A 27629-nucleotide genomic window follows, 5' to 3' on the forward strand; every position below is an offset into this window, starting at 1 on the left:
GTTACACAATCCCCTTCAAACATGTGGTCAGCTATCGGTCAATTACTTATTTCTTCCTGTGTTAACCTGATAATGACCGTAGAAGGTCGAAGCGTTGTTAGCTCTTCTAGGTAAAAATTTTCTCAACCCAAACCAGCCGTTTTTACATACATATTTATGACGTATTATTTACTAACATTTTTACCTAGTCCTTGTCAGGCAGGGTTCACTACCAGTTTTTTGTATGTGATGAACTTTGTAGTTGTTTCAAAGTTTTCTGTTATATCTTAATAGATTGTTTGATTCTGTTTGGGAGAGGCGTTTTGTTTTCTTCTGTTTCAAAATTATTTCTTGGTATGTGTAACTAATTTAAAATAAATATCTTTTATGTTATAGGTCATTTTATTGGATGTTGTCAACATGTGGTTTAATTCTCAGCGTACCAGACTACAGGTCCGCAAGGCTATCGCTCGTGCACTTTACCGCGTAATAACAACAATAATAAATAACAACACCTTGCCCGCAAGATGCGTTATAGGGATAACAGTTACCTTTATTCTTCGATCAGACTTGAGTAGTTCAAGACTTCACAGTGATTACTGTGGCTAGTTCTCTTTCTTCTGATGTTTCAGTTCAAAATTAGGGAATTAGTCCTTGAATAGCTGAACTAGATTATCCGTAAAACAAATGAAAGATGTTGTTAAAATTGCAAGTTATTAATTTTTAACTACTTACAGGCTTTATAATTTTAAATGTTTTTCATTTAACATGTTAGCTGATTACAATTAATTGGAAACAATAACATTAAATAATGGGTGTATAAATTGTACGAATGTATTTGATACCGTTCTTTAAATTGCACATAATAGCAAAAGAACGCATGGTCCAGAGAAAAAGTTAAAATTGGAAAAGAAACCCAATAACCCAAGCGCTTTCCAAAAACACTGTGACACTTAAAAGTTTCGAAACCTGTTGTAAAAATCGGTACACACGCTTAATCCTTGTAAATTTGATTTTACCAAAGATTTCTTTTCAGCTACGATATAACTTAGATTCTAGACCGATAATTCAAACAACTTTTGAAATATTTTCTAAACCAGATCTTGACATTTGACTTACTCGAATGGATATAAACATTTGTACAGGTTTTAGAGCAGTAGCACAAATTTTGTAGAATTATGAAAAAAAAGAAATGTGAAAAAAAACAGTTGTTTTTAATATTTATCAAAAATATACATTTAACTAAACTTTGACTCTTTTTCCCTTTCATAAAACTGAAGGTCGTGACGAAGTTGTGTTCTTGAAACATTTTGAAGAAGGCGAGTGGCTGACGGGTTATTTGTTCGATTGACATATTTAGTTACCGGTAGGTTATTTTATGTGTGTGTCATTTATTTGAAAAGGGGGAGTTTATTACAGGCATTGTTATTTTAAAGTTTTTGTGATATTGATGTATTGAATTATAAGATTAACTGTTGATCAGCCAAATTCTAATAGTATAATGTATAACTGTAATTTAATTATACTCTTGAAACAGTTATTGTTATGACGATGATTCACTCTTTGACTGATATATATAGTAATATAGTTACGAAGTTACTCATTTTACAATGATAGTTATGCACGATGTAGGCCTAACAATACGAATCATTTAGATGGCGGAAATAACTTTAAAAGTTGTTGAATGCATATGAGAATAAACTAATTCCTGAGATATAAAGTGAAAAAATGGCGAGACCTATAACTTAAGGGTATATTTTAAAGTGAACTCAATGATCATTTGTGAATATTTACTCTCGTTTTAAAATTTGCTTTTAAACTCTAATAAAGATCCATATAGATTTAACTTCATTTCTAACAGTGATAAACCCACCATTCTTTTATGTTCAATTTTCACTATTTTAAGTCACCATATTAATTGATATTTCTTATTAGAGTATATTTATATACTCTAAATATACTCTAATATAATATACTCTAATAAAAAATGTCAATTAATATGGTGACTTAAAACAGTGAAAATTGAAAATAAAAGAATGGTGGGTTTATCACTGTTAGAAAAGGAAACGTGAAACCCCTGTGGTTGAATAGAGAGACTGCTAAACACCTGTGCTTGGAAAATTTTAAACTTAGGAAATCTAGTAGAAATCATAGATAATATAAAAAACAGAGAGATAGCTCAGTAAGAATTACAAGAAAAAATGAACAGCGTTTGTTGGTACTGAAGAACATAACCAAGTGTAGAATGTAAATTATGATAAGGCTGTACAGTGTTTGTTGATACTGAAGAACATAACCAAGTGTAGAATGTAAATTATGATAAGGCTGTACAGTGTTTGTTGATACTGAAGAACATAACCAAGTGTAGAATGTAAATTATGATAAGGCTGTACAGTGTTTGTTGGTACTGAAGAACATAACCAAGTGTAGAATGTAAATTATGATAAGGCTGTACAGTGTTTGTTGGTACTGAAGAACATAACCAAGTGTAGAATGTAAATTATGATAAGGCTGTACAGTGTTTGTTGGTACTGAAGAACATAGCCTAGTGTAGAATGTAAATCATGATAAGGCTGTACAGTGTTTGTTGGTACTGAAGAACATAACATAGTGTAGAATGTAAATTATGATAAGGCTGTACAGTGTTTGTTGGTACTGAAGAACATAACATAGTGTAGAATGTAAATTATGATAAGGCTGTACAGTGTTTGTTGATACTGAAGAACATAACTAGTGTAGAATGTAAATTATAATAAGACTGTACAGTGTTTGTTGATACTGAAGAACATAACTAGTGTAGAATGTAAATTATAATAAGGCTGTACAGTGTTTGTTGGTACTGAAGAACATAGCCTAGTGTAGAATGTAAATCATGATAAGGCTGTACAGTGTTTGTTGATACTGAAGAACATAACCTAGTGTAGAATGTAAATCATGATAAGGCTGTACAGTGTTTGTTGATACTGAAGAACATAACCTAGTGTAGAATGTAAATTATGATAAGGCTGTACAGTGTTTGTTGGTACTGAAGAACATAACCAAGTGTAGAATGTAAATTATGATAAGGCTGTACAGTGTTTGTTGGTACTGAAGAACATAACCAAGTGTAGAATGTAAATTATGATAAGGCTGTACAGTGTTTGTTGGTACTGAAGAACATAACCAAGTGTAGAATGTAAATTATGATAAGGCTGTACAGTGTTTGTTGGTACTGAAGAACATAACCAAGTGTAGAATGTAAATTATGATAAGGCTGTACAGTGTTTGTTGGTACTGAAGAACATAACATAGTGTAGAATGTAAATTATGATAAGGCTGTACAGTGTTTGTTGATACTGAAGAACATAACTAGTGTAGAATGTAAATTATGATAAGGCTGTACAGTGTTTGTTTGGTACTGAAGAACATAACATAGTGTAGAATGTAAATTATGATAAGGCTGTACAGTGTTTGTTGGTACTGAAGAACATAGCCTAGTGTAGAATGTAAATCATGATAAGGCTGTACAGTGTTTGTTGATACTGAAGAACATAACCTAGTGTAGAATGTAAATTATGATAAGGCTGTACAGTGTTTGTTACTGAAGAACATAACCAAGTGTAGAATGTAAATTATGATAAGGCTGTACAGTGTTTGTTGGTACTGAAGAACATAACCAAGTGTAGAATGTAAATTATGATAAGGCTGTACAGTGTTTGTTGGTACTGAAGAACATAACATAGTGTAGAATGTAAATTATGATAAGGCTGTACAGTGTTTGTTGGTACTGAAGAACATAACCTAGTGTAGAATGTAAATCATGATAAGGCTGTACAGTGTTTGTTGATACTGAAGAACATAACCAAGTGTAGAATGTAAATTATGATAAGGCTGTACAGTGTTTGTTGATACTGAAGAACATAACCAAGTGTAGAATGTAAATCATGATAAGGCTGTACAGTGTTTGTTGGTACTGAAGAACATAACATAGTGTAGAATGTAAATTATGATAAGGCTGTACAGTGTTTGTTGGTACTGAAGAACATAACATAGTGTAGAATGTAAATTATGATAAGGCTGTACAGTGTTTGTTGATACTGAAGAACATAACTAGTGTAGAATGTAAATTATGATAAGGCTGTACAGTGTTTGTTTGGTACTGAAGAACATAACATAGTGTAGAATGTAAATTATGATAAGGCTGTACAGTGTTTGTTGGTACTGAAGAACATAACCTAGTGTAGAATGTAAATCATGATAAGGCTGTACAGTGTTTGTTGATACTGAAGAACATAACCTAGTGTAGAATGTAAATTATGATAAGGCTGTACAGTGTTTGTTACTGAAGAACATAACCAAGTGTAGAATATAAATTATGATAAGGCTGTACAGTGTTTGTTGGTACTGAAGAACATAACCAAGTGTAGAATGTAAATTATGATAAGGCTGTACAGTGTTTGTTGGTACTGAAGAACATAACCAAGTGTAGAATGTAAATTATGATAAGGCTGTACAGTGTTTGTTGGTACTGAAGAACATAACATAGTGTAGAATGTAAATTATGATAAGGCTGTACAGTGTTTGTTGGTACTGAAGAACATAGCCTAGTGTAGAATGTAAATCATGATAAGGCTGTACAGTGTTTGTTGATACTGAAGAACATAACCTAGTGTAGAATGTAAATTATGATAAGGCTGTACAGTGTTTGTTACTGAAGAACATAACATAGTGTAGAATGTAAATTATGATATGGCTGTACAGTGTTTGTTTGGTACTGAAGAACATAACCTAGTGTAGAATGTAAATTATGATAAGGCTGTACAGTGTTTGTTTGGTACTGAAGAACATAACGTAGTGTAGAATGTAAATTATGATAAGGCTGTACAGTGTTTGTTTGGTACTGAAGAACATAACCTAGTGTAGAATGTAAATTATGATAAGGCTGTACAGTGTTTGTTTGGTACTGAAGAACATAACCAAGTGTAGAATGTAAATTATGATAAGGCTGTATAGTGTTACAAATACTAAAAAATACTTAGGTATGTTACATATTTCATACTTGAAAGTCCAAGTAAAGATCCATATGAAATCAATACTTAGCTGGTATTCATTATAAATATTCCAAAGAACAGTCAAATCTTATGACAGATATGCATGAGAAAAACATGGTTAACATTAATCCAACAAATTCATGTATTATTACATGAATGTGTAATTATGTTGTCTATAGAGATATATCTGGTTACAAAGTTTGATCACTTTATTAAAATTAGACTGAAACTTGTACTCTTATCAGATACATTTTACTTTATTATGTTAATTCAGAATTTTCTTTTCACTTTAATGTTTTTGTTTTTTCAGGGTAATAGTGGATTAGATAATCATCAGAAATAAAGAGGAACCAGATTTGACAAACGTTTGGTATTTCTGGTAGTTAGATACTGATGAAAATAAGAAAAACCACTTAAATAAGAGAAAAATTGATATGTTCAAAGTAGATTAATTATTCTTGAAGAAGGTTGGAAAGTAACTCTAGAAACGTTTAATCTCATGGTTAACTGCATATCTTGTAACCAAACAAAACCATGAAAGAAGAGGATGTGGAAATAGCTATTAAAGTATGTATATATGACTTTCATTTTACTTGTGTTAAATATAGACCTATCTGTGTTACTTGTGTTAAATATAGACCCTTCTGTGTTACTTGTGTTAAATATAGACCTATCTGTGTTACTTGTATTAAATATAGACCTATCTGTGTTACTTGTGTTAAATATAGACCTATCTGTGTTACTTGTGTTAAATATAGACCCTTCTGTGTTACTTGTGTTAAATATAGACCCTTCTGTGTTACTTGTGTTAAATATAGACCCTTCTGTGTTACTTGTGTTAAATATAGACCCTTCTGTGTTACTTGTGTTAAATATAGACCTATCTGTGTTACTTGTGTTAAATATAGACCTATCTGTGTTACTTGTGTTAAATATAGACCCTTCTGTGTTACTTGTGTTAAATATAGACCTATCTGTGTTACTTGTGTTAAATATAGACCTTCTGTGTTACTTGTGTTAAATATAGACCCTTCTGTGTTACTTGTGTTAAATATAGACCCTTCTGTGTTACTTGTGTTAAATATAGACCTATCTGTGTTACTTGTGTTAAATATAGACCTATCTGTGTTACTTGTGTTAAATATAGACCTGTCTGTGTTACTTGTGGTGTTAAATATAGGCCTGTCTGTGTTACTTGTGGTGTTAAATATAGGCCTGTCTGTGTTACTTGTGGTGTTAAATGTAAACCCTTCTGTTTTAGTTGTGTTGTTAAATAGACCTTTCTGTTTCCTTCTTCAATACAGAAGTTTGTGGTTAAACAACTAATATAATCCTATATTCACTTTACAGTAGTTTGTATGTATACATATGAGTTACTGTTGTGGATGTAAGATGTAGGTGTCCTTGTATGAAGGCTGTAATCATTTGATATTTATGTATACATAGTGTTTTTTCCTTAGGTTGTTGTCGTTGGAAATGGAGCCGTGGGCAAGTCAAGCATGATTCAGAGATATTGTAAGGGAATATTTACTAATGATTACAAGAAAACAATTGGTGTGGACTTTCTTGAAAGACAGATTGAGTAAGTGTAAATACAAATAGGAATCCTCTAGTTTCTTTTATGTGTGTAAGTTTTAGTATTTTATCAAATATCAAACTTGAATCACAGAAGACATGTTATGTATGAAGGGTGTTCCATTGTAGTTTAGTTTGTAATGACATCACTCATACTGTAGAACATTTCAAAGTATTTGATATAGATCACATTTACCTGATTGGCTAAAGACTGATAACGGTGTGAAATGTCGAGATTAATTTGATAAATCTTGAAGTTACCAGTAACAAGCAATAAAGCTGTTGTGTATATTAGACAGTGAACTATGCTGATGGATAAACAACTGTGTAGTGGTTGTAAGATAAGATAATATAGCTGTATAAAATGAGCTGCCAAGTGTCTTTATTAATATCAAAGTTAAATATTAAAAACTATCAACATATTTGTTTTCCACAGACAAGAGAAATATTCCATGATGATGATAAGAATGACAATAAGTTTACCATTTCTGTAGGTACGATTATTGTACAAGAATAATCTGTATGAAAGGCTGAATTAATTACTAATGGTGTTGTTTATAACATGAAAATTATTCATTTGTCACAAACTATTGCATGGATCAAAATATTACATTCTGTGAATTTAACTTTGCTTGAATAGTTTCATCTTTGTAGTTAGCTTTCCTGAATGAATGATCCATCAATATTCAGTTATGACCAGTGACAATGAACATATTAAATAAATAAGTAAATACAAAAATTCATGTGGAAATGTAACTTTATATAAGGGAAGTATTAATCCTTATAGCCTTCCCTCAAGTGAATGTAACTTTATATAAGGGAAGTATTAATCCTTATAGCCTTCCCTCAAGTGAATGTAACTTTATGTGAGGGAAGTATTCTTCCCATTAGCCTACCCTCAAGTGAATGTAACTTTATGTAAGGGAAGTATTCTTCCCATTAGCCTTCCTTCAAGTGAATGTAACTTTATGTAAGGGAAGTATTCTTCCCATTAGCCTTCATTCAAGTGAATGTAACTTTATGTGAGGGAAGTATTCTTCCCATTAGCCTTCCCTCAAGTGAATGTAACTTTATGTGAGGGAAGTATTCTTCCCATTAGCCTTCCCTCAAGTGAATGTAACTTTATGTGAGGGAAGTATTCTTCCCATTAGCCTTTCCTCAAGTGAATGTAATCTTATTTTTTTACTCCTGTATTTCATAGCTTCATTACTTCATGGACTTCATGAAAAATATTTACAGAAGACTAAAGTAGGGTTACAGTTAGTTTGTGAATTCTGAGTGCTGATTGAGCCTTTATTTGAAAATGGTATAAAACATCTTACAAGTAAACAGTTTCTATGGTTTCATGTTTTGTACATTCTTGGTAGTCAGACAAAATAACCTATTGTCTGTTTTTAAAGGTCTGTTTAGATTGTAAGTGGTCAGTTTATGTAAATTTAGATTGTAAGTGTTCAATTTATGTAAGCTTAGATTGTAAGTGGTCAGTTTATGTAACAAAAGGTGTAATTATTTCTGAAAATAAATAACACTAAATTTGATATTCAAGATAGACTTGTTATCAAAGGAAACTTGAAACATCTTACAAGAACATAACATCAGATAGGTGTAAGGAGGGTTAGATTCTACTAGAATTTTGATTAAAGTAGTGTTTCTCTAATATATTGTTCTTCTGACAGAGTTGACGGTGAGGATGTGAGACTCATGTTGTGGGACACAGCTGGCCAGGAAGAGTTTGATGCTATCACTAAAGCCTACTACCGAGGTGAGAATGAATGAAAACAATGTTAAACATGTGCATGTAATGTTTTGTATAAAGATAATAAACCTCATAACACTAACAAGAAACATTCACAAATAAAGAGTTTAGAAAAAAACATGACTAGCTTTGATATTATAGAAGAACGTGTAATTTAAGGCCTGGCATGGCCAGGTGGTTAGGGCATTTGATTTTCAATCTGAGGATCGTGGGTTAGAATCCCTGTCTCACCAAACATGTTTGTTCTTTCAACCTTGGGGGCCTAATGTGATAATCATTTCCACTATTCATTGGTAAAAGAGTTGCCCAAGAGGAGGTGGCAGTGGGTGGTAATGACTCCTTTCTAATCTCTCTGGCAGTGGGTGGTGATGACTAGCTACCTCCTTTCTAATCTCTCCGGCAGTGGGTGGTGATGACTCCTTTCTAATCTCTCCAGCAGTGGGTGGTGATGACTCCTTTCTAATCTCTCTGGCAGTGGGTGGTGATGGCTCCTTTCTAATCTCTCTGGCAGTGGGTGGTGATGGCTTTTTTCTAATCTCTCCGGCAGTGGGTGGTGATGACTCCTTTCTAATCTCTCTGGCAGTGGGTGGTGATGACTCCTTTCTAATCTCTCTGGCAGTGGGTGGTGATGACTCCTTTCTAATCTCTCTGGCAGTGGGTGGTGATGACTCCTTTCTAATCTCTCTGGCAGTGGGTGGTGAGGGCTCCTTTCTAATCTCTCCAGCAGTGGGTGGTGATGACTCCTTTCTAATCTCTCTGGCAGTGGGTGGTGATGACTCCTTTCTGATCTCTCTGGCAGTGGGTGGTGAGGGCTCCTTTCTAATCTCTCCGGCAGTGGGTGGTGATGACTCCTTTCTAATCTCTCCGGCAGTGGGTGGTGATGACTCCTTTCTAATTTCTCCCTACTAAATTAGAGACAGCTTGTGCAGATGGCCCTTTTGTAACTTTGCACAAAATTCAAACCAAACCATGGGATTTGATCAAGTTGGTGTGTTGTTATAGGTGATCATATCTGTGTGATGTGATACCAGAAATCTTAACCAAAACACACACAACTGGTTTATCAGTGCACAAACACTAGAACCTTATGACAGATTGTCCAGAGAGACTACATGTAGCTATAAATATTGGTATGCTTAAAGAAAATAAAGCTTATTAGATAATGACATCATGATTCAGCTTGGCTAGTACATTGTAGACTTATGGAAAGTCATTATATTAATACTCCTTAAGTGACACTGACAACTTGAAGTGCAAGATTTATGGAACATTAGTTTCAAGTGAACTCTCTGTAAATATCTGTTTTTCTGTGTCAGGTGCCCAGGCATGTGTTTTGGTGTTCTCAACTGTTGACAGAGACTCCTTTAAGGCTGTTGAATCTTGGAAAAGTAAGGTGAGTTGTCGAGACTTCTGTTTTTGGTAACTTTTGTATAATGTTATAACATTTAAACTATGTGCCAGTGATAATGTTTGTTATGCTTATGAGATAAGTATATTATTTATTTAATGATATGTCAGATTAAAGATAAAAACTGTTATAGAATTTAAATAAAGGAAGGAAAAATTTCAGGTTTGAACAATTGTTCTAACATGGTTGAAAATGTTCAGACAGGATTCATATAAGACCTTGGAATTGTACAAAGTTGTGGAAAAAATGTAAACATTTCTGTTTTGATGAAACATGCTTGAATAATTAATCAAACAAAGTTGGTTATTGTAATTGTGTTTATTAGCTATTGTGAATCTGGTGTTATGAAGAACTTGAGTTTATTGTAAGATTCTCTGGTGGGTACATTTGTTAAAACGAAAGATGAGTACTACACGGCAAGATTTGAGAGTTGTGGAAATTTACTTTGGATTTTTGTGGAAAGTTATGGAATCTGTATTCTCAAGATGGCTGCTATGGGTATGGAAAGTTATGGAACCTATATTCTCAAGATGGCTGCTATGGGTATGGAAAGTTATGGAACCTATATTCTCAAGATGGCTGCTATGGGTATGGAAAGTTATGTAATCTGTATTCTCAAGATGGCTGCTATGGGGATGGAAAGTTATGTAATCTGTATTCTCAAGATGGCTGCTATGGGGATGGAAAGTTATGTAATCTGTATTCTCAAGATGGCTGCTATGGGTATGGAAAGTTATGTAATCTGTATTCTCAAGATGGCTGGGTATGGGTTATGTAATCTGTATTCTCAAGAAAGTTATGTAATCTGTATTCTCAAGATGGCTGCTATGGGTATGGAAAGTTATGGAACCTGTATTCTCAAGATGGCTGCTATGGGTATGGAAAGTTATGTAATCTGTATTCTCAAGATGGCTGCTATGGGGATGGAAAGTTATGTAATCTGTATTCTCAAGATGGCTGCTATGGGTATGGAAAGTTATGGAACCTATATTCTCAAGATGGCTGCTATGGGTATGGAAAGTTATGGAACCTATATTCTCAAGATGGCTGCTATGGGTAGTAAAACTATTTTAAAGAAAATCTTTGTCAACAAAGGACAAGTAATGTTATTAAAGAGAATCAAATTTTATAAAGTACAAGAAAGCATCTTACATTCCAGGTTAGATGTCAAAAGAATCAGGAAGCGTGGCTCACTTTTAAGGTGTAATGTAGCACATTGCTTGTAGCAAGATATTTGGCAGTAGAAAACTGAACTAACCACTCTGGCTACCACTTCATTAGTGATGGAGAAAAGAGTGTTAACATCTATACAGGAGAAGTCTTGTCAAGTTGAACAGGCAGGACGACTGTGCAGATAATGACACTGAAGTGGGCGAGAACAAATTATAATTAGATTACATGTGACTTGTTTCTTGCGTGTTAATACCACGCTTGGGCTGTTATCTAACGAGTATCCTTGGCTGTTAACACACAGTGTTATGTTGTAGTCATGTGTTATTATTTGGTTCCGAGATTCCAAGATATTCCACCAACTTTTCAATCACTGTTGGACTTTTGTGTTAAAATAATTCTTAAATTATGATTAAAAATAGGGTAGATTTTTTTTCATAAGCTGTGTCTGTGAGATATTTTCTTATACTTTAGGTTGAGAAAGAGTGTGGAACTATACATATGGCATTAGTTCAGAACAAGATAGATTTAATAGATGATGCTATGGTGACTAGGTAAGTGTTTACTGACTGGATTATAAGTGTGTAGATATTGATACTAGATATGCAAACAGTGAGTTGTGAGCATAATGAAGTGTTTTGTTGGTGAGGGAACATGTAAATAAATAACTCGGACCAACGTTCCATCAAATTGTGTTGCATGTTAAATAACTCGGACCAACGTTCCATCGAATTGTGTTGCATGTTTCCCCAAGATGAACCATTTCATTATTTTTATATATCATTTGTTAATCTAGTATTCTGTTATTATAATGTGAAGACAAGTTGAATATTCTAAAATGTGAAGAAATTTTGTAACAACAGTTCACGTATTTTATTGGGTTTATTTTATACAGTAACAGTTCTAATGTATGTTATGTTTGTGATTTGGTACATCAGGTGAAGAAGCCATGCTCTTAATGTGACTTAGTGGACTGAAAGCAAGAAGTACAGAGTTTCTAATGTTATTTACACTTATTTTTATTTTTATTAGTGTAAAAATAAGCAAGAAGTACAGAGTTTCTTATGTTATTTACACTTAGTTTTATTTTTCTGTCAATGATCAGATCTAACAGTTTCTACCTGATTATCACCTGTGATGCATGTAAGTTTTTTTAAGTTTAGCTAAAACCTTAATAATTGTTATTGTAACTCTTAATGTTAGTAGAAGGAGCTTTAGTCTTAGACTAACTGACAATTCTAGAACTGTGCAACTCTAGTGGAAGTAATTTGATTATGGCTAGACTGCAAAACAACAGCCATTTAAATAGAATGGTTTTCTTCATGATTTGTAGAAGGTTAACATGTAACCACAATAGCTTAGAAGTTTTATATTATTCTAACATTGGAATAATAAAAACTCATTTCTAATGGTTCCACAATAATACAAAGAAATGTGTGTGTAATGTTTCACACTTTTTTAAAGAAAATCTTCAAACTCTACAAATACAGCTGTTCAGATTTGTCTTCTTGTATTTAATTTATTTGGTTTAATATAATTTCAAGAAATGTTTGAACACTTAATAAAATAACTTTTAATATTTCTTCTGTTGGAACAATTCTATGTGGTGAGGGGACCTCCCAGGGAAGGTTATGTTCTTTCAGTTTACCTCCTCTGGGATCTAAACATCCACCATGTGTTTGCCATGCATGTTTGACCCTTGAAGGGGAGGAGAGGATCCTGGTGGTTGAGGGGTCCAACCCTAACACACCACTTTGCCCTTGAATTTCTATAGATGGACAGCTTTGGGGTGGCCCCTCTAGGGTCAACCAAGTATCAGTGTTGGATGTTTTCAACATATGTTGTGTACATTGTATCTGATGCTGGTGTTTGAGTATAGTGCTCATGAAACACTGGCATTACTGCAGTGTCCTTGTTTGGCACTGTAGTGCTTCCCCTCATAAGGTTCCATGGTGGGTGGGGTCAGTGGGTGCTGAAACTTTTTTTTTTTTTTATTATGGATCTGCCAAATAAAAACTTAATTAGTGAAAAAATAGTTCATACATAAACAACTACGTCTTGAAGATTCTGAGCAGCAATCTTCAACATCTGTAACACCTGTTGTACCTCATCTTCTTATATTACATTCTCTCTCAGGCAAACCTTTAGGGCAAATGTCTTTTTTTTTTCCTCAGAAGGGATTAGAGGGACTTGCTGGCTCTCCAAAGCTTCACTCTGGTGACATATTGGTGGAAACATCCACATCTAAACATGGTGAACTTCTCTTACTTACAAAGATATATCCATTGCTATTTTGAATTTGTCACAAGGAGTAATTATTGAGGGAAGAACATCCCTGAGTTGGGGATTCTCACTGGTTTCTCTGCCCAAGGAGTTTCTGCAGTGAGGCGTATTTCCACTTGCAAAGATGGAATTATAATGCTGTCCAGTGTTCTCATTTTATCATTTGTATCACTGCATCTACCTGCCACCACCAAGGAATGTTATCTTAATTGCAAGATATGGCCATACATCCCAAACCCTCTTGGATGTTTCCAGTGTCAGTAGTTTGGTCACTCAAATACGTCACGTTGTGGTTCCTTGATGTGTGCTCATTACGGTGGCAAGGACCACGATGCTTACGAGTGTGAAATGGACGCTCATTGTGTCAACTGCAATGGCTTTCACCCATTCTACTTTCATTCTTGCTCTACTCTAAGTAGTTGAAAGAAAAAGAGGTACAGCATTTAAAGACTATTCAAAACATTACTTATCCTGATGCTTGAAAGTTGCTGTCTACTCTTTCATCTTGGACGTATGCTGCTGCACTTCATCCTGCTACTAATGGGAGTGCAGACAGATCTCTCTGTGCCTCCAAAAGAATCATTCTCAAACCATATGAAAAGTTTTTTCACCTCCTTGGTTAAAATAGTTGATGAATCAACATCAACATCCATCTCTGTCCCTGACATTCATTCCAGCAAACCCCAAGATCCTTTTTTCTGGGTACAGGCATTTCCTTGGGTACATCTTCTTCTCCTGCCCCAATTACAAAGACATGTCCAGTCGACCCAGGGCAGGATCCATTGTGGTCCTCGAGTAAAGACAGTAAAGAAAAGCGCTGTAGTGAAAAAAAACAGAAGTTTTCTCCACTCATTTTGCCTCCACATAAATAAAAATGGCCATCTTGATACAATGGAACTGTTGAGGTTTATGTTCTAATCTGGATGACATCAAAACACTGATTGCTTCCCATCATCCTGTGTGTCTTTCTTTACAGGAACCTGCTGATACAGTCACCTTTTGGTAGTTTTCTGTGTACAGAAATAACAAGCTGTGTGATGGATGAGTGCATGAAGGGGTGGCATTGTTGGTTGACCAGCATGTGCTTATCCTATCTTTGCAACTCAACACACCCTTGAAGGCCTTAACCATCTGTGTTTCCTTGGGTCATACCATCACTGTTTGTTCTTTACCTGTCTCCTGAAGAGACCTGTGGTCAGTCAGACCTTGATTCTCTTGTTGAACAGTTGCCATCTACCTTTTTAATCCAAGGGAACTTTAATGGACATCATCTCCTCTGTGGAAATGCTGATATTGATGAGAGGGATCACTTCATAGAACAATGCTCTCTGATCACAACCTTTCTATTTTCATTACTGGTTATTGTACTTATTTTCATGCATCTAGTCAGTACTTTACTGCCACTGATCTACTTATTTTCATGCATCTAGTCAGTTCTTTACTGCTACTGATCTCTTAATTTGTTCCCATTCACTATTCTCCCATTTTTCATGGAGGTTTGACAATAATCCATGAGGCAGTGATTATTTTCCTATAATTTTGAGAGAGACTGGTCATGGTTGATGCCACTCATTCCACATGCCCCGTTGGAAGCTAAATCAAGTCAACTGACCCTCTTTCAGAACTAGATTCTGCCATCGTCTGTAGATGACAGCAGGGACTGACTGTATTATATAAGCAGCTGCTCAATGTATTTCTAAAACCTCAACATATTTTCCACGATATCCTTGTCCGTGGTGGAATCCTGCCTGAGACATGGTACAGAAGGCTCAAAAACATCCCACAGTAGGTATTCCACACTCTCGAACTGCATCACTTTCCCACTTTCCAGTTTGGTAGATAATACCTCAAAGCTATCCCACACTTTCCCACTGTGTCACTTTCCAGCAGGCTTGTGCACGTGCTCGGTGGGTAAGACGTCAAAGCCAGAAGGAATCTTGGATTATGTTCACAATCAGCATATCTTCTACCACCAGTTCCAAAGTCATATGGGACAAAATTCGAAAAGTCAGTGGGCAATATAATTTTGTCCCCCTCTCGATCATGCTCTCTGATGGCCAGGAAGTAGCTGTTACCCAGAGCATCATCAATACTCTAGGTGAAGCTTTTGCCGGGTATCTAGCACTTCTACATCATCCTTCACCTTCTTAGCCATCAAGACTCAGGCAAAGTGGTCACTTATTTCCTTTCAAGCTGATTGTCTCTATGACTATAATCGTCCCTTTACACTGGTGGAATTCAAATTCGAACATGAGGTATATTCAGTGGCAGCTACAGACTGCCCTCAATCATTTACTGAAATGGACCCCACAGCAAATGGCTTTAACTTCTCTCTCTTTCCAAAACCGTTTGCTGCCAATCGTGTATTCACCCTGATCCTGAACTCCGTATCAGTGAAGTTGTGCTGCCTGTGGTCCCTGAGACAAAGTACTTGGTGCTTATCTTTGACCGTAAGCTGACCTTTATACCACACATGAAGCAGCTACAGGTCAAATGTACAAGAGCACTGAACATCTTCTGTGTCCTCTCTTCCACTACTTGAGGAATGGATCTATGTTCTATGCTAAAGATATATTGTGCTCTTATTTGATCAAAACTTGACTATGGGTCACTGGTCTATGGCTCTGCCAGGACCTCAACCTTAAAGATACTGGACCTTATTCATCATTAAGGACTTCAGCTCTGCACTGGAGCTTTCTGCACTTCCCCAGTTCACAGCTTATACATGGTCTCATGAACCTTCTTTGCACCTCTGCCATTTGCAGCTGTCTTCACTGTATGCTTCAAAACTTCGTTCCTTACCAAAGCATCCCACCTGGAATTGTGTTTTCCTTCCTCAGTGGGCCATACTTTTTCAGACCAGATGATCTGCCATTTGTCCTTTTGGCCTTCGTATCCAGGAGCAGTTGGATGAATTGGGTCTGTCCTTGGATAACATTGCTGTATCCACTGGTCAGCCCATCTCACCATGGCTTCTTACAGTCCCCAGTTGTGACCTATCTTTAACTCATCTGAGACAAGTAGACACTCCTGATTGGAAATACTGTCTGCTGTTTGCTGAACATCTGTCTTACAATCCTTCCATTCCTATTTATACAGATGGTTCGAAATCAGGTGACTGTGTGGGCTATGCCATGGTTTGGTGGTTGCATGCAGAATCCCCTCTACAGCTTTTGTGTTCACTGCTGAACTGTATGTTTTTTCTCTTGCCCTGGATCACATAGAAGCTGAGCATTACTCAAATTGCATGATTTATAGTGACTTGCTTAGTTCTCTACTGGCCCCGGAATCACTTCACGTTGGTTCACACCCTGTTCTCGCCGATATTCAAAACTGACTGGCCCATTTCTCTTTAACATCTACTTCTATCCAGTTTTTCTGGATTCCGGGCCACGTTGGTATTCGCAGGAACGAGCTTGCCGAACTGCAGCTAAGTCTATCCACTCTGGCACTATCACTGTTGTGCCTGTTCCATACATGGACTATGGTCCTGTATTCAAGGCTCAGCTACACCTGAAACTGCAGCTAAGTCTATCTACTCTGGCACTATCACTGTTGTGCCTGTTCCATACATAGACTATGGTCCTGTATTCAAGGCTCAGCTCCATGCCAGCTGTTAGTCGACTTGGAGTGACCAGACTACCCATTGGTCACAGTTTTTTTAACTCATCGTTTTCTCTTATCTGGGAGTGATGCACCAATGTGTTGTCTGTGTAACACTCAGGTCACACACTAAGCCACATTTTACTGTCTTACCATCGTTAAGACTCTTAATGACGGCACCATTTTAAACATGTTCTGTCCCAAGGTTTATCCATAACAGTAGACAGTGTTATTGGTGATGGTGACACTGTCCACATTGGAAATGTTTTTAGTTTTTTAAAAACCATTAATCTTTTTAATGCTATTTGTTTCTTAATTTGTACATTACACATTCTTAATGTGGCTCCCTTTTAAGAATCAAAGTCCATCTAGTTCGATTTGAAATTCGAGAAAGGCCATGACTTCACGTAACTAGAAAGAAGAGTTTAAACTAGAATTGTTTCAGAATAATGGATGTTACATGGCTTGGCCTAGTGGTTAACATTCCTGTACTGTGAACCAGAGATTCATAGTTCAAAATATTTTAACCTGAAAAACATACTTCTAATTTGAGAGCCACTTTATAGGAGCAACAGTTAACTACCATAATTTGGTAAGAGTTGGCAGTGTGTGCTGCTTTTTAAAATGTATCAGTTCACAATTGTAACTGTGGGTATCCTCTCATATAGCACTGAAACACATGAAACCTTTAAAGATAAAAATTGTTTAAATGTGACATCAATAAATGATTAAACCTCACTTTTCAAATGTTGATAGGGAAGAAGCTGATGATTTGGCAAAGAGACTGAGGTTACGATTTTACCGAACGTCCGTGAAAGAAGATTGTAACGTCAGTGATGGTAAGGTGTTGTTTTATAGAAGATTGTAATGTTAGTGATGGTAAGGTGTTGTTTTATAGAAGATTGTAACGTTAGTGATGGTAAGATGTTGTTTTATAGAAGATTGTAACATTAGTGATGGTAAGGTGTTGTTTTATAGAAGATTGTAACGTTAGTGATGGTAAGATGTTGTTTTATAGAAGATTGTAACATTAGTGATGGTAAGGTGTTGTATTGTAGAAGGTGATGTTTTATAGAAGATTGTAATGTTAGTGATGGTAAGGTGTTGTTTTATAGAAGATTGTAACGTTAGTGATGGTAAGATGTTGTTTTATAGAAGATTGTAACGTTAGTGATGGTAAGATGTTGTTTTATAGAAGATTGTAACGTTAGTGATGGTAAGGTGTTGTTTTATAGAAGATAAACGCGTTAGTGATGGTAAGGTGTTGTTTTATAGAAGATTGTAACGCTAGTGATGGTAAGGTGTTGTTTTATAGAAGATTATACGCCAGTGATGGTAAGGTGTTGTTTTACAGAAGATTATAACGCTAGTGATGGTAAGATGTTGTTTTATAGAAGATGTAACGCCAGTGATGGTAAGGTGTTGCCTTTACAGAAGACTGCAACGCCAGTGATGGTAAGGTGTTGTTTTGTAGAAGATTGTAACATTAGTGACCGTAAGGTGATGTTTTATAGAATATTGTAACGTTAGTGATCATAAGGTGTTGTTTTATAGAAGATTGTAACATTAGTGATCGTAAGGTGATGTTTTATAGAAGATTGTAACGCTAGTGACCGTAAGGCGTTGTTTTGTAGAAGATTGTAACGTTAGTGATGGTAAGGTGTTGTTTTATAGAAGATTGTAACGTTAGTGATGGTAAGATGTTGTTTTATAGAAGATTGTAACGTTAGTGATGGTAAGGTGTTGTTTTATAGAAGATTGTAACGTTAGTGATGGTAAGGTGTTGTTTTATAGAAGATTGTAACGTTAGTGATGGTAAGATGTTGTTTTATAGAAGATTGTAACGTTAGTGATGGTAAGGTGTTGTTTTATAGAAGATTGTAACGTTAGTGATCGTAAAGTGATGTTTTGTAGAAGATTGTAACATTAGTGACCGTAAGGTGATGTTTTATAGAATATTGTAACGTTAGTGATCATAAGGTGTTGTTTTATAGAAGATTGTAACATTAGTGATCGTAAGGTGATGTTTTATAGAAGATTGTAACGTTAGTGATCGTAAGGTGTTGTTTTGTAGAAGATTGTAACATTAGTGACTGTAAGGTGTTGTTTTGTAGAAGATTGTAACATTAGTGACTGTAAGGTGTTGTTTTGTAGAAGATTGTAACATTAGTGACTGTAAGGTGTTGTTTTGTAGAAGATTGTAACATTAGTGATTGTAAGGTGATGTTTTATAGAAGATTGTAACATTAGTGATGGTAAGGTGTTGTATTGTAGAAGGTGATGTTTTATAGAAGATTGTAACATTAGTGATGGTAAGGTGTTGTATTGTAGAAGGTGATGTTTTATAGAAGATTGTAACATTAGTGATGGTAAGGTGTTGTATTGTACAAGGTGATGTTTTATAGAAGATTGTAACATTAGTGATGGTAAGGTGTTGTATTGCGTACAAGGTGATGCCTTTATAGAAGATTGCAACATTAGTGATGGTAAGGTGTTGTATTGTAGAAGGTGATGCTTTATAGAAGATTGTAACATTAGTGATGGTAAGGTGTTGTTTTGTAGAAGATTGTAACATTAGTGATGGTAAGGTGTTGTACTGCGTACAAGGCGATGCCTTTATAGAAGATTGTAACATTAGTGATGGTAAGGTGTTGTATTGTACAAGGTGATGTTTTATAGAAGATTGTAACATTAGTGATGGTAAGGTGTTGTATTGTACAAGGTGATGTTTTATAGAAGATTGTAACATTAGTGATGGTAAGGTGTTGTATTGTAGAAGGTGATGCTTTATAGAAGATTGTAACATTAGTGATGGTAAGGTGTTGTTTTGTAGAAGATTGTAACATTAGTGATGGTAAGGTGTTCTTTTGTAGAAGATTGTAACATTAGTGATGGTAAGGTGTTGTTTTATAGAAGATTGTAACATTAGTGATGGTAAGGTGTTGTTTTGTAGAAGGTGATGTTTTATAGAAGATTGTAACATTAGTGATGGTAAGGTGTTGTATTGTAGAAGATTGTAACATTAGTGATGGTAAGGTGTTGTATTGTAGAAGATTGTAACATTAGTGATCGTAAGGTGATGTTTTGTAGAAGATTGTAACATTGGTGATTGTAAGATGATGTTTAATCATTGCTTCCATTTTAAATTAATCTAGTGGAGTTTACAATAAGTTTTATTTTTCTTAATAGACAGATTCCAGCCATGACTAATTACTAATTGTTATTGTACGAGGCATGTGTTAAGATGTGTTTATAATTTTCAGTTTTTCAGTACCTAGCCATGAAGTACATAGACCAGTTGAATGAGCCTGAAGTCACAGTTGGCAAAGTGGAACCAACTGCAAGTTCTCAGATAAACAGTTAGTTAATTAGATTTATGGATAACATTTTTTTAAAGGACTACTTTGATCCATTTCAGTTATGTTATGAGTTTTATGTTACATGTTAGACACTTGTTGGTGTTACTTTTCTTCAAGATAATAAAGTGTTATGTTTAAACACAACGTTTTATTCTGCTGCAGGAGAACAGTGAACTGTTTGAAACACCTGAGTTCTGCAGGAGAACAGTGAACTGTTTGAAACACTTGAGTTCTGCAGGAGAACAGTGAACTGTTTGAAACACTTGAGTTTTGGGTCTCATTTTATAAACATTATAACTTTTGTGGTTCATCTTGTGTGTTGACTAGTTAACCTGAATTTGTTTATAATGTTAATATAAAAGCAACTTCAGTAATGTTCTTCTCTGTTTCTGTAAACAGGTGTCACACCAACAAAGCTCACTCATTTAAACAAGACCCGTCCACCATCGAACAATGGTAACATATCCTTACATCAGCCCAAACGAAGCAAGAAGAAGTCTTTAGTGAAAGGTTGCAAGCTTCTATAGGTGGATAGTTCGTCTTCGAATCAGCATACAGTTTTGAAGAAAGTGCCACTTGACTTACGTGTGTAAATAACTATATATAACCCTGTGCTGTGCCATTAGTGATTATAGGTGCCTGTTGGTGTTTTAATTTCAGATTTCTTGTAGTAATAACGTGCAGTGTTTATTATCTGAACTGGTCTATAGTATTGTGATCTCGATTGTATCTTGATAACAAGCTTTATTCTTCATTTACAATATTCTATTGTATAAGTGTTAAAGGGTATACAATGTGAAATGAGTGTCTGGTTTATTGTTTGATTATTGTAGTGTATTGAAGTTGTTTCTATAATTACACTACTTTGTATTATTTGACTGGACTTAGTTCAAGTGTACAGAAGTGATGGATTGTAATAACATTCAGACCATAAATAGTTTGTTTAACAAATTAACTTGAAGATAATGTTACGACTTGTGTCCAGATTTAGGTTTATTAATCCATTATTTATCACCAGTTATATATCCTTTTTCTAGCTACACATTTTCTTGTATTTCATTTCTTTCTGTCTCTAAAACTCTAATTTTGGGAAAAACTAAAGGGTGATCTTAAAGTTAGTACCAGCGTGAGTGACATCAGATAAATAATGTTTATAGAGACAAAATGCTAGTTAATCACAGTTATAGAATATCTGTTTAATGTATTATATATGTAAAAATGGCTGGTATGGGTAGAGAAAACTATATGTAGAGGAGCATACAACGTTTAGACCTTCTTCATTCATTGTCAGGTTCACAAAGAAAGAAAGAGGTAAGTGACCGATAGCTGACAACATGTTTGAAGGGGATTCTGTACTTGATTGTAGGAATGTAGAGGGTGTGCTTAGATATTTGATTATATTTATTAATATAGGTAAAAAGGTGTTCCTTTATATTGGTTTATTTTGGGCTTGAGTTGTATAAGTAAGACTTCTTTAATTTTGCATTTGCTTATGTTTGTTTCTTTATTTAGTATCTGGGTGTTTTCTATGGTTATGTTGTGTTTATTTGGTTTGTAGTGTTCATGTGTGAAGGTGACTTTTTATGTTCTTTGAATCTGGTTTCCATTTTTCTACTTGTTTCTCCAATATAGAAGTCGTGGCAGTTATCACATTGTATTTTATAACTAATGTTGGTGTGGTGTTTGTCAGTGTAGTTTTTACATAGTATAGATCTTAGTTTTGTTCCTGGTTTTTGAATAAATTTGGTATTAACTGGAATGTCATATTTTGTTACTAGTTTTTGCCAAATGTTGGTTATTTGTCTGCTGATGTCGGGAATATATGGTATGCAGCAGTATATGGTTTCATGACTTTTTGATTTGTCAGATATATTTACTTTTGTTGGTTGATTTTGCTTTCTGTCTAGGTGTGTGCGTATAATATTTTATACGGTTTGTGGAGGAAACTTATTGATACTGATGAAGTATTGTTTTATTTTGTCTAATTCATTGTTAATTTTATCTGGTGAGCATAGTTTTATGTCTGTGTTTATTTGGTTTCTTAGTATGTTGAGTTTTTGTTTCATGTGCTGAGTCCCAAGGAATGTATAGTCCAGTATGGGTGATTTTTGGTGGATTCGTGTTTTAAATTGTGTATCGGTTCTTGTAATTTTGAAGTTAACAAATGATATGTGATTGCTTTCTTCCTGTTCACATGTGAAGTTAATGTTGGGATGTATAGAGTTAATGTGATTGAAAAAATTAAGTATGTGTTCTGTAGATTTGAATCCCACAACCGTGTCATCTACATATCTGTACCAGTATAGTGGTGGATGTAATGCTGTGTTAATTGCTTGTGTTTCAACTTGTGTCATAAAAATATTGGCTAGAACTGGTGATACTGGGTTGCTCATGCTTAGGCCATTTGTTTGTATATAGTTTTGGTTGTTGAACATGAAGTTTGTCTTCATCATGGTGAATTCTGTGATAGTTGCTAATTGGTTGTTGGGAATGTCTATAGATGGGTTAGGGTCTTGGATATAGAGTTCTAAGGCTATCTTGCAGGCTTCAGTGGTTGGAACTTCTGTAAAGAGGGATATAACATCGAAACTGGCCATTAAGGCTTTATGATTAAGTTGATTTAGATTAGACTTGAAATTAAAAGAGTCTTTGATGAATGAGCTGGCTGATGTTACATATTTGGAGAATGCCCATGCTATGTATTTACCAAGATTGTATTTAAACGATTCATTTGTGGACATTATTGGTCGTAATGGACAATCTGGTTTATGAGGTTTTGGGAATGCCATATATTTGTGGTGTGCGTGAGTCGGTTTTACGTAGATAGGAATAAAGTGTTTGTGAAATTGTGTTGGCTTTTTTCATTTGTAGTAGTAATTTGTTTAGTTGCGTCTCGTGTCTTTGTTAAATTTGTTCGTGTCTGATAGGATGTTCTTCATTTTTTGGATGTGTTCATTCGTGTTCATTATGACTATAGCTGCTACCTTTATCTGTTTTAGAATTTTATGTTTTTGTCTTGTTTTAGGTTTTTAATGTAATTATTGTCTCTTTTTGTAAGTTTGTTTTTAGTTTTCTGTTTTGTGAAATTATGTTGATGGTTTTGTGAGAAAAGTCTTTCAAAAAATCGTTTAAGATGTTGTTTTTAGGTGTTTCTGAAAAATATAAATTTGTAATTTTACCTGGGAAGTTTGGCTGTTGGATGTCAATAAAATTATCTAAGTTATCTTCTTTCTGTTGGTTGTGTTTGGTTGTTTCCTTGTTTTTGTTTTCTGTAGAAAGTATCACAAGTCTCCTGGCTAGATCTTCTAAACATGTTTTTATTTCTAAGGTTGGAATGTACCTAGGTGCTATTGCGAAGTTGAGTCCTTTGTTAAGTAGATGTTTCTCGTCTGTGTTTAATTGACAGTCGGATCTGTTAATTATGAGGTTAGTCAATGGTTTGTTGTGATGTCTTTTCTGTTGTTTGCATCTTAGTTTTTCTAGTTTTTTCTTGTGGCAGATCTTTCTGCCCCTGTCATTCTTAGTATTGATTTGGTTTATGTTTCGTTGTATAAGTCTGTAAATCTCTGGTTTAATGCAGCATGCCAGTTGATGGTCTAGGTTCATTTTTTGTTTTTGTAAGTCATGTAGTTCTTTGTATTTCATGTTCAACATGGCTTTAAGTAGTTTTTCTGTAAATTTTGGATAATGTTTTGATCGTTTTACCTTTACAAAATTAGGGGTTATGGATGTTTTATGTATTGTCTGATTCAAACCGTGTCTGTGTCACATGACCTGCAGTATGACTGAAGAGACTATGTAAGAATATAATAACAAAAAATATTGTCTGTGGTAGCAGGGGTGTTACACAAATTAAGTTTAGTGGGTTAAGGTGTTAGACCTGTGGTAGCAGGGGTGTCATATTCATCAAGGTTAGTGGGTTAGGGTGTTATTAGACCTGTGGTAGCAGGGGTGATACACAAATTAAGTTTAGTGGGTTAGGGTGTTATTAGACCTGTGGTAGCAGGGGTGTTACACAAATTAAGTTTAGTGGGTTAAGGTGTTAGACCTGTGGTAGCAGGGGTGTCATATTCATCAAGGTTAGTGGGTTAGGGTGTTATTAGACCTGTGGCAGCAGGGTGATACACAAATTAAGTTTAGTGGGTTAAGGTGTTAGACCCGTGGTAGCAGGGGTGTCATATTCATCAAGGTTGCGGGTTAGGGTGTTATTAGACCTGTGGTAGCAGGGTGATACACAAATTAAGCTTAGTGGGTTAGGGTGTTATTAGACCTGTGGTAGCAGGGGTGTTACACAAATTAAGTTTAGTGGGTTAAGGTGTTAGACCTGTGGTAGCAGGGTTAGTGTCATATTCATCAAGGTTAGTGGGTTAGGGTGTTATTAGACCCGTGGTAGCAGGGGGTGTCATAGACCTGTGGCAGCATTCATCAAGGTTAGTGGGTTAGGGTGTTATTAGACCTGTGGCAGCAGGGGTGTCATATTCATCAAGGTTAGTGGGTTAGGGTGTTATTTGACCTGTGGTAGCAGGGGTGTTACACAAATCCAGGTTAGTGGGTTAGGGTGGTGTTAGACCCATGGTAGCAGGGTATCATATACATCAAGGTTAGTGGGCTAAGGTGTCATTTGACCTGACACAGGTCTAATAACACTTGTGGTAGCAGGGGTGTCATACAAATCAAGGTTAGTTGGTTAAGGTGTTTAGGAGCCACTGAACAAGTTACGAAGGACTTTAATTAAATAGTGCCTTTAAGTTTGAATGGAAGATATAACTTGGTTTAAACTAGATGTGTGATCTAATGGAAATTAGATTAACTGTTTATTTTATTATTACAGAAATCTTTCATGTGGTGCTGAAAACTGTTTGGTTATCACTTTGTCAGTGTATTTCTGTGACGTGGGTATTTTAAAGAACAGTGGTGACACCTATTAAGTGCACAAAACATTTGATAAAGAAGATGGTAAATTATTAAAAATCTGTTCATTTATTCTATAGATTTTGACAAAATTCCCTGATATTAATGCTATCGTGTGAGTTGTTTTGGACAATAAGTTTTTCATAAATACACTAGAATGTTATCAGTAATCCAGCTTGTTTGTTGATGAATAAAACTGTCAACTTTTTCTGGTTGTTTGAAGCTAGACTGTTTTGAAAACAAATGTTAACTTTATATATTGGATTATGTTACTAGATATATGTTTAAATTATATTTAGTTATGTTTTCCAGCATGTTATTTTCATTGTAAAGTTGTTAAAAAGTTTTTTTCCACATCTGAATAACTGAAAATAACTTATTTTCACTAAAAGTTTTTATATACGATTCATCGAGACTGTTGTATCATAATAAGTGTTGATTGTGTGTTAATTTGTGGACTTCACAAATCACAGGTTTTCATAACTGTGTAGTTTTGTACAATATTAGTATAAAGTTTTACATGTTTACTGTCCACGCAAAGATCGGTCTTTCTGTAAAGAACGTAACTGTCCAGGATGGTTCTCAAGTTAATGACTGAGGTAATAAAACTGTCACAATAAAAACAACATATCTAATTGTCAAGTTATTTGGTGTGTGGCATCTATAAACAATTGTTCTTTTTGTCATAATAGGAAACTGTGTTAGATTCTTCACTGCTGTTAAGTGTATTGGTTTATATATCTGTCTTTGTATAAAATTGGTATTGGAGGCCACACTAATATTTTGTATCTAATTTAGGGTTAGTATTGTATGTATAATATTACTTAGTAATTATGTGTCTATATGTTAAAGTGAACCTGTTTAACATTACTGCTGGTATAAAGACAGCTTCTATGTTTAATATCGCTAAATAATTTGAATTTTGATTTCAAATGTAAGCTGCCGTCCACATTTTATTTTTTATACAGTTATGATTTATGTAAGGGGAAAATACTCATAAATAAAATAATTAGAATAAATATCACACTGAAATCTCAAATATGGATACTTGTGACATTGAAACGTGGTGAGTAGTTGGAAAGATATGTTATTTTCAAATATGGCTATGTATCACACAATATAACATGTCTAAAGTAAACAGAGAAAGTTTGAATATGCTGTGTTTTTCATTTATTGTCAAAGTGAACTTGTTCATGCGATACTGTTTCAAGGAATTATATATTGTTTTGTATTTTGAGATAATGTTCAAGTATTCTGTGACAGTTTCAGTAATAATGAAAACTTTGTTGGGGATGTCCTTTAACTGATTCATTTCTTCCCAGTGGGCAGGGGAGCAGGTAGCCAACTTATACTGCCCTCTCGCACGTGGACTTCTCGCTGTCGTAATTACAAGATTATGTATTACACTCTAATCAACAAACACTAGAATGACATGAAATACGTATGAGTTTGTCACGTGACTCGAAGTCCACAGTATTCTGGAACCCGATATAAATAGAAGTACTTGCTGAATAAAAATTGTCTCACGTCTGAGTATATCCAACAATAATTAACCGAGTAAAAGAAACTTGAACATTGGTCACGTTGTTGGATGTCAATAATGACAGTGTTAAACTATCGTCACGTGGCTTGAAGGCCCCCATACGAGCCAGTTTGAGTAAACAGAATGCTGTGATGAACTAGTTAAAGCTATTTTCCCTTACAGTTTATTTCCGTGTCTGCTTGTAGTTTCGACTTACTATGAACGGCCTATAAAATTAAAAACAGGTTACTGATACTTATGGGAGAAAGATAACATTTTTTTTTCTGGAATGTTGTTTGTTCTTGTAGCTCGTGTTGTTTAGTAATGACGTCACTTAAGAACCTATCCTATTTCTCACAAATCTTGAACCCATTGTTCTTTGATAAAATTTGAACTTTAATCCCAAAGACGTCATATCTTTTGGCGCAAGGACAAGTCCTCGTGTATTATCTGGTCTTACACGTTTCTTAGTAAATACACTTTTAAAAACAATTGCTAGAACATTCAAACATTTTTAGTCCTTGTTATATCTAATTCTGAAATTTAAAATTTGCACGATTCAAGTTTGCCTTTTATACAGTAAATATTGTTAAGTTCACTTACTAGAGGGCAGCACCACGATACAGCTGTCTACTAAAAGGGCACAAAGTTACATTGAAAGTAGGATATCCATGGATATGGAGAAATGGATCTTAGCATACGATTAACAGACTTACCACTAATCCACCAGGTGATAAGATAACGAATATCGTAAATTAAACATCCTATATAAACTTACTATACCGTATAATATTAATTCAATCAGGCCTGAGCATGGCTCAGCGATTAGCAGGCCCGACTGAAGACTTGTGTGTTTAATACACAACTTGTACGTGTAACTAATCTGTTTCCTTAATATACATAACTTGTAACTGATCTATGTTTGTTTTTAACACACATAACTTCTACGTGTAACTAATCTGTTTGTTTAATATACACGACTTGTACATGTAACTAATCTGTATGTTTAATACTCGCAACCTCTATGTAATTA

At 34.8% G+C, this 27629-nt stretch overlaps 1 protein-coding gene across 4 annotated transcripts; it reads left to right on the forward strand.

Annotated features, from left to right (window-relative positions):
* The first annotated feature begins 1237 nt into the window (after positions 1-1237).
* Positions 1238-26227, forward strand: LOC143241967 (ras-related protein Rab-23-like). 4 transcript variants are annotated; one of them, XR_013022369.1, is made up of 10 exons: positions 1238-1345; positions 5320-5576; positions 6470-6591; positions 8261-8346; positions 9657-9733; positions 11393-11472; positions 17561-17643; positions 20068-20163; positions 20563-20748; positions 24995-26227. XR_013022369.1 is itself a non-coding variant. In XM_076485303.1 (9 exons), exons 2-9 carry the CDS (start codon positions 5544-5546, stop codon positions 20688-20690), a joined length of 705 nt encoding a protein of 234 aa, XP_076341418.1. In that variant the 5' UTR covers positions 1238-1345; positions 5320-5543; the 3' UTR covers positions 20691-24228. The 4 variants fall into 4 exon arrangements, 2 of the variants coding, with proteins under 2 accessions (XP_076341418.1, XP_076341419.1); XR_013022370.1 differs by lacking the exon at positions 24995-26227 and having other exon boundaries at positions 20076-20163; positions 20563-20701; XM_076485303.1 differs by lacking the exon at positions 24995-26227 and having other exon boundaries at positions 20563-24228.
* The last annotated feature ends 1402 nt before the right edge of the window (positions 26228-27629 follow it).

The sequence above is a fragment of the Tachypleus tridentatus genome, unplaced genomic scaffold, assembly GCF_004210375.1.
Source record: "Tachypleus tridentatus isolate NWPU-2018 unplaced genomic scaffold, ASM421037v1 Hic_cluster_1, whole genome shotgun sequence".
Taxonomy (NCBI): domain Eukaryota; kingdom Metazoa; phylum Arthropoda; class Merostomata; order Xiphosura; family Limulidae; genus Tachypleus; species Tachypleus tridentatus.

What these genes read in the sequence shown, in the direction of transcription:
- LOC143241967 (XM_076485303.1), top strand. Translation starts at nt 5,544, where the DNA reads ATGAAAGAAGAGGATGTGGAAATAGCTATTAAA. An exon ending in TTGAATCTTGGAAAAGTAAG is followed by an intron (nt 9,734 to 11,392) that starts GTGAGTTGTCGA and finishes CTTATACTTTAG; the next exon opens with GTTGAGAAAGAGTGTGGAAC. An exon ending in TGCAAGTTCTCAGATAAACA is followed by an intron (nt 20,164 to 20,562) that starts GTTAGTTAATTA and finishes TTCTGTAAACAG; the next exon opens with GTGTCACACCAACAAAGCTC.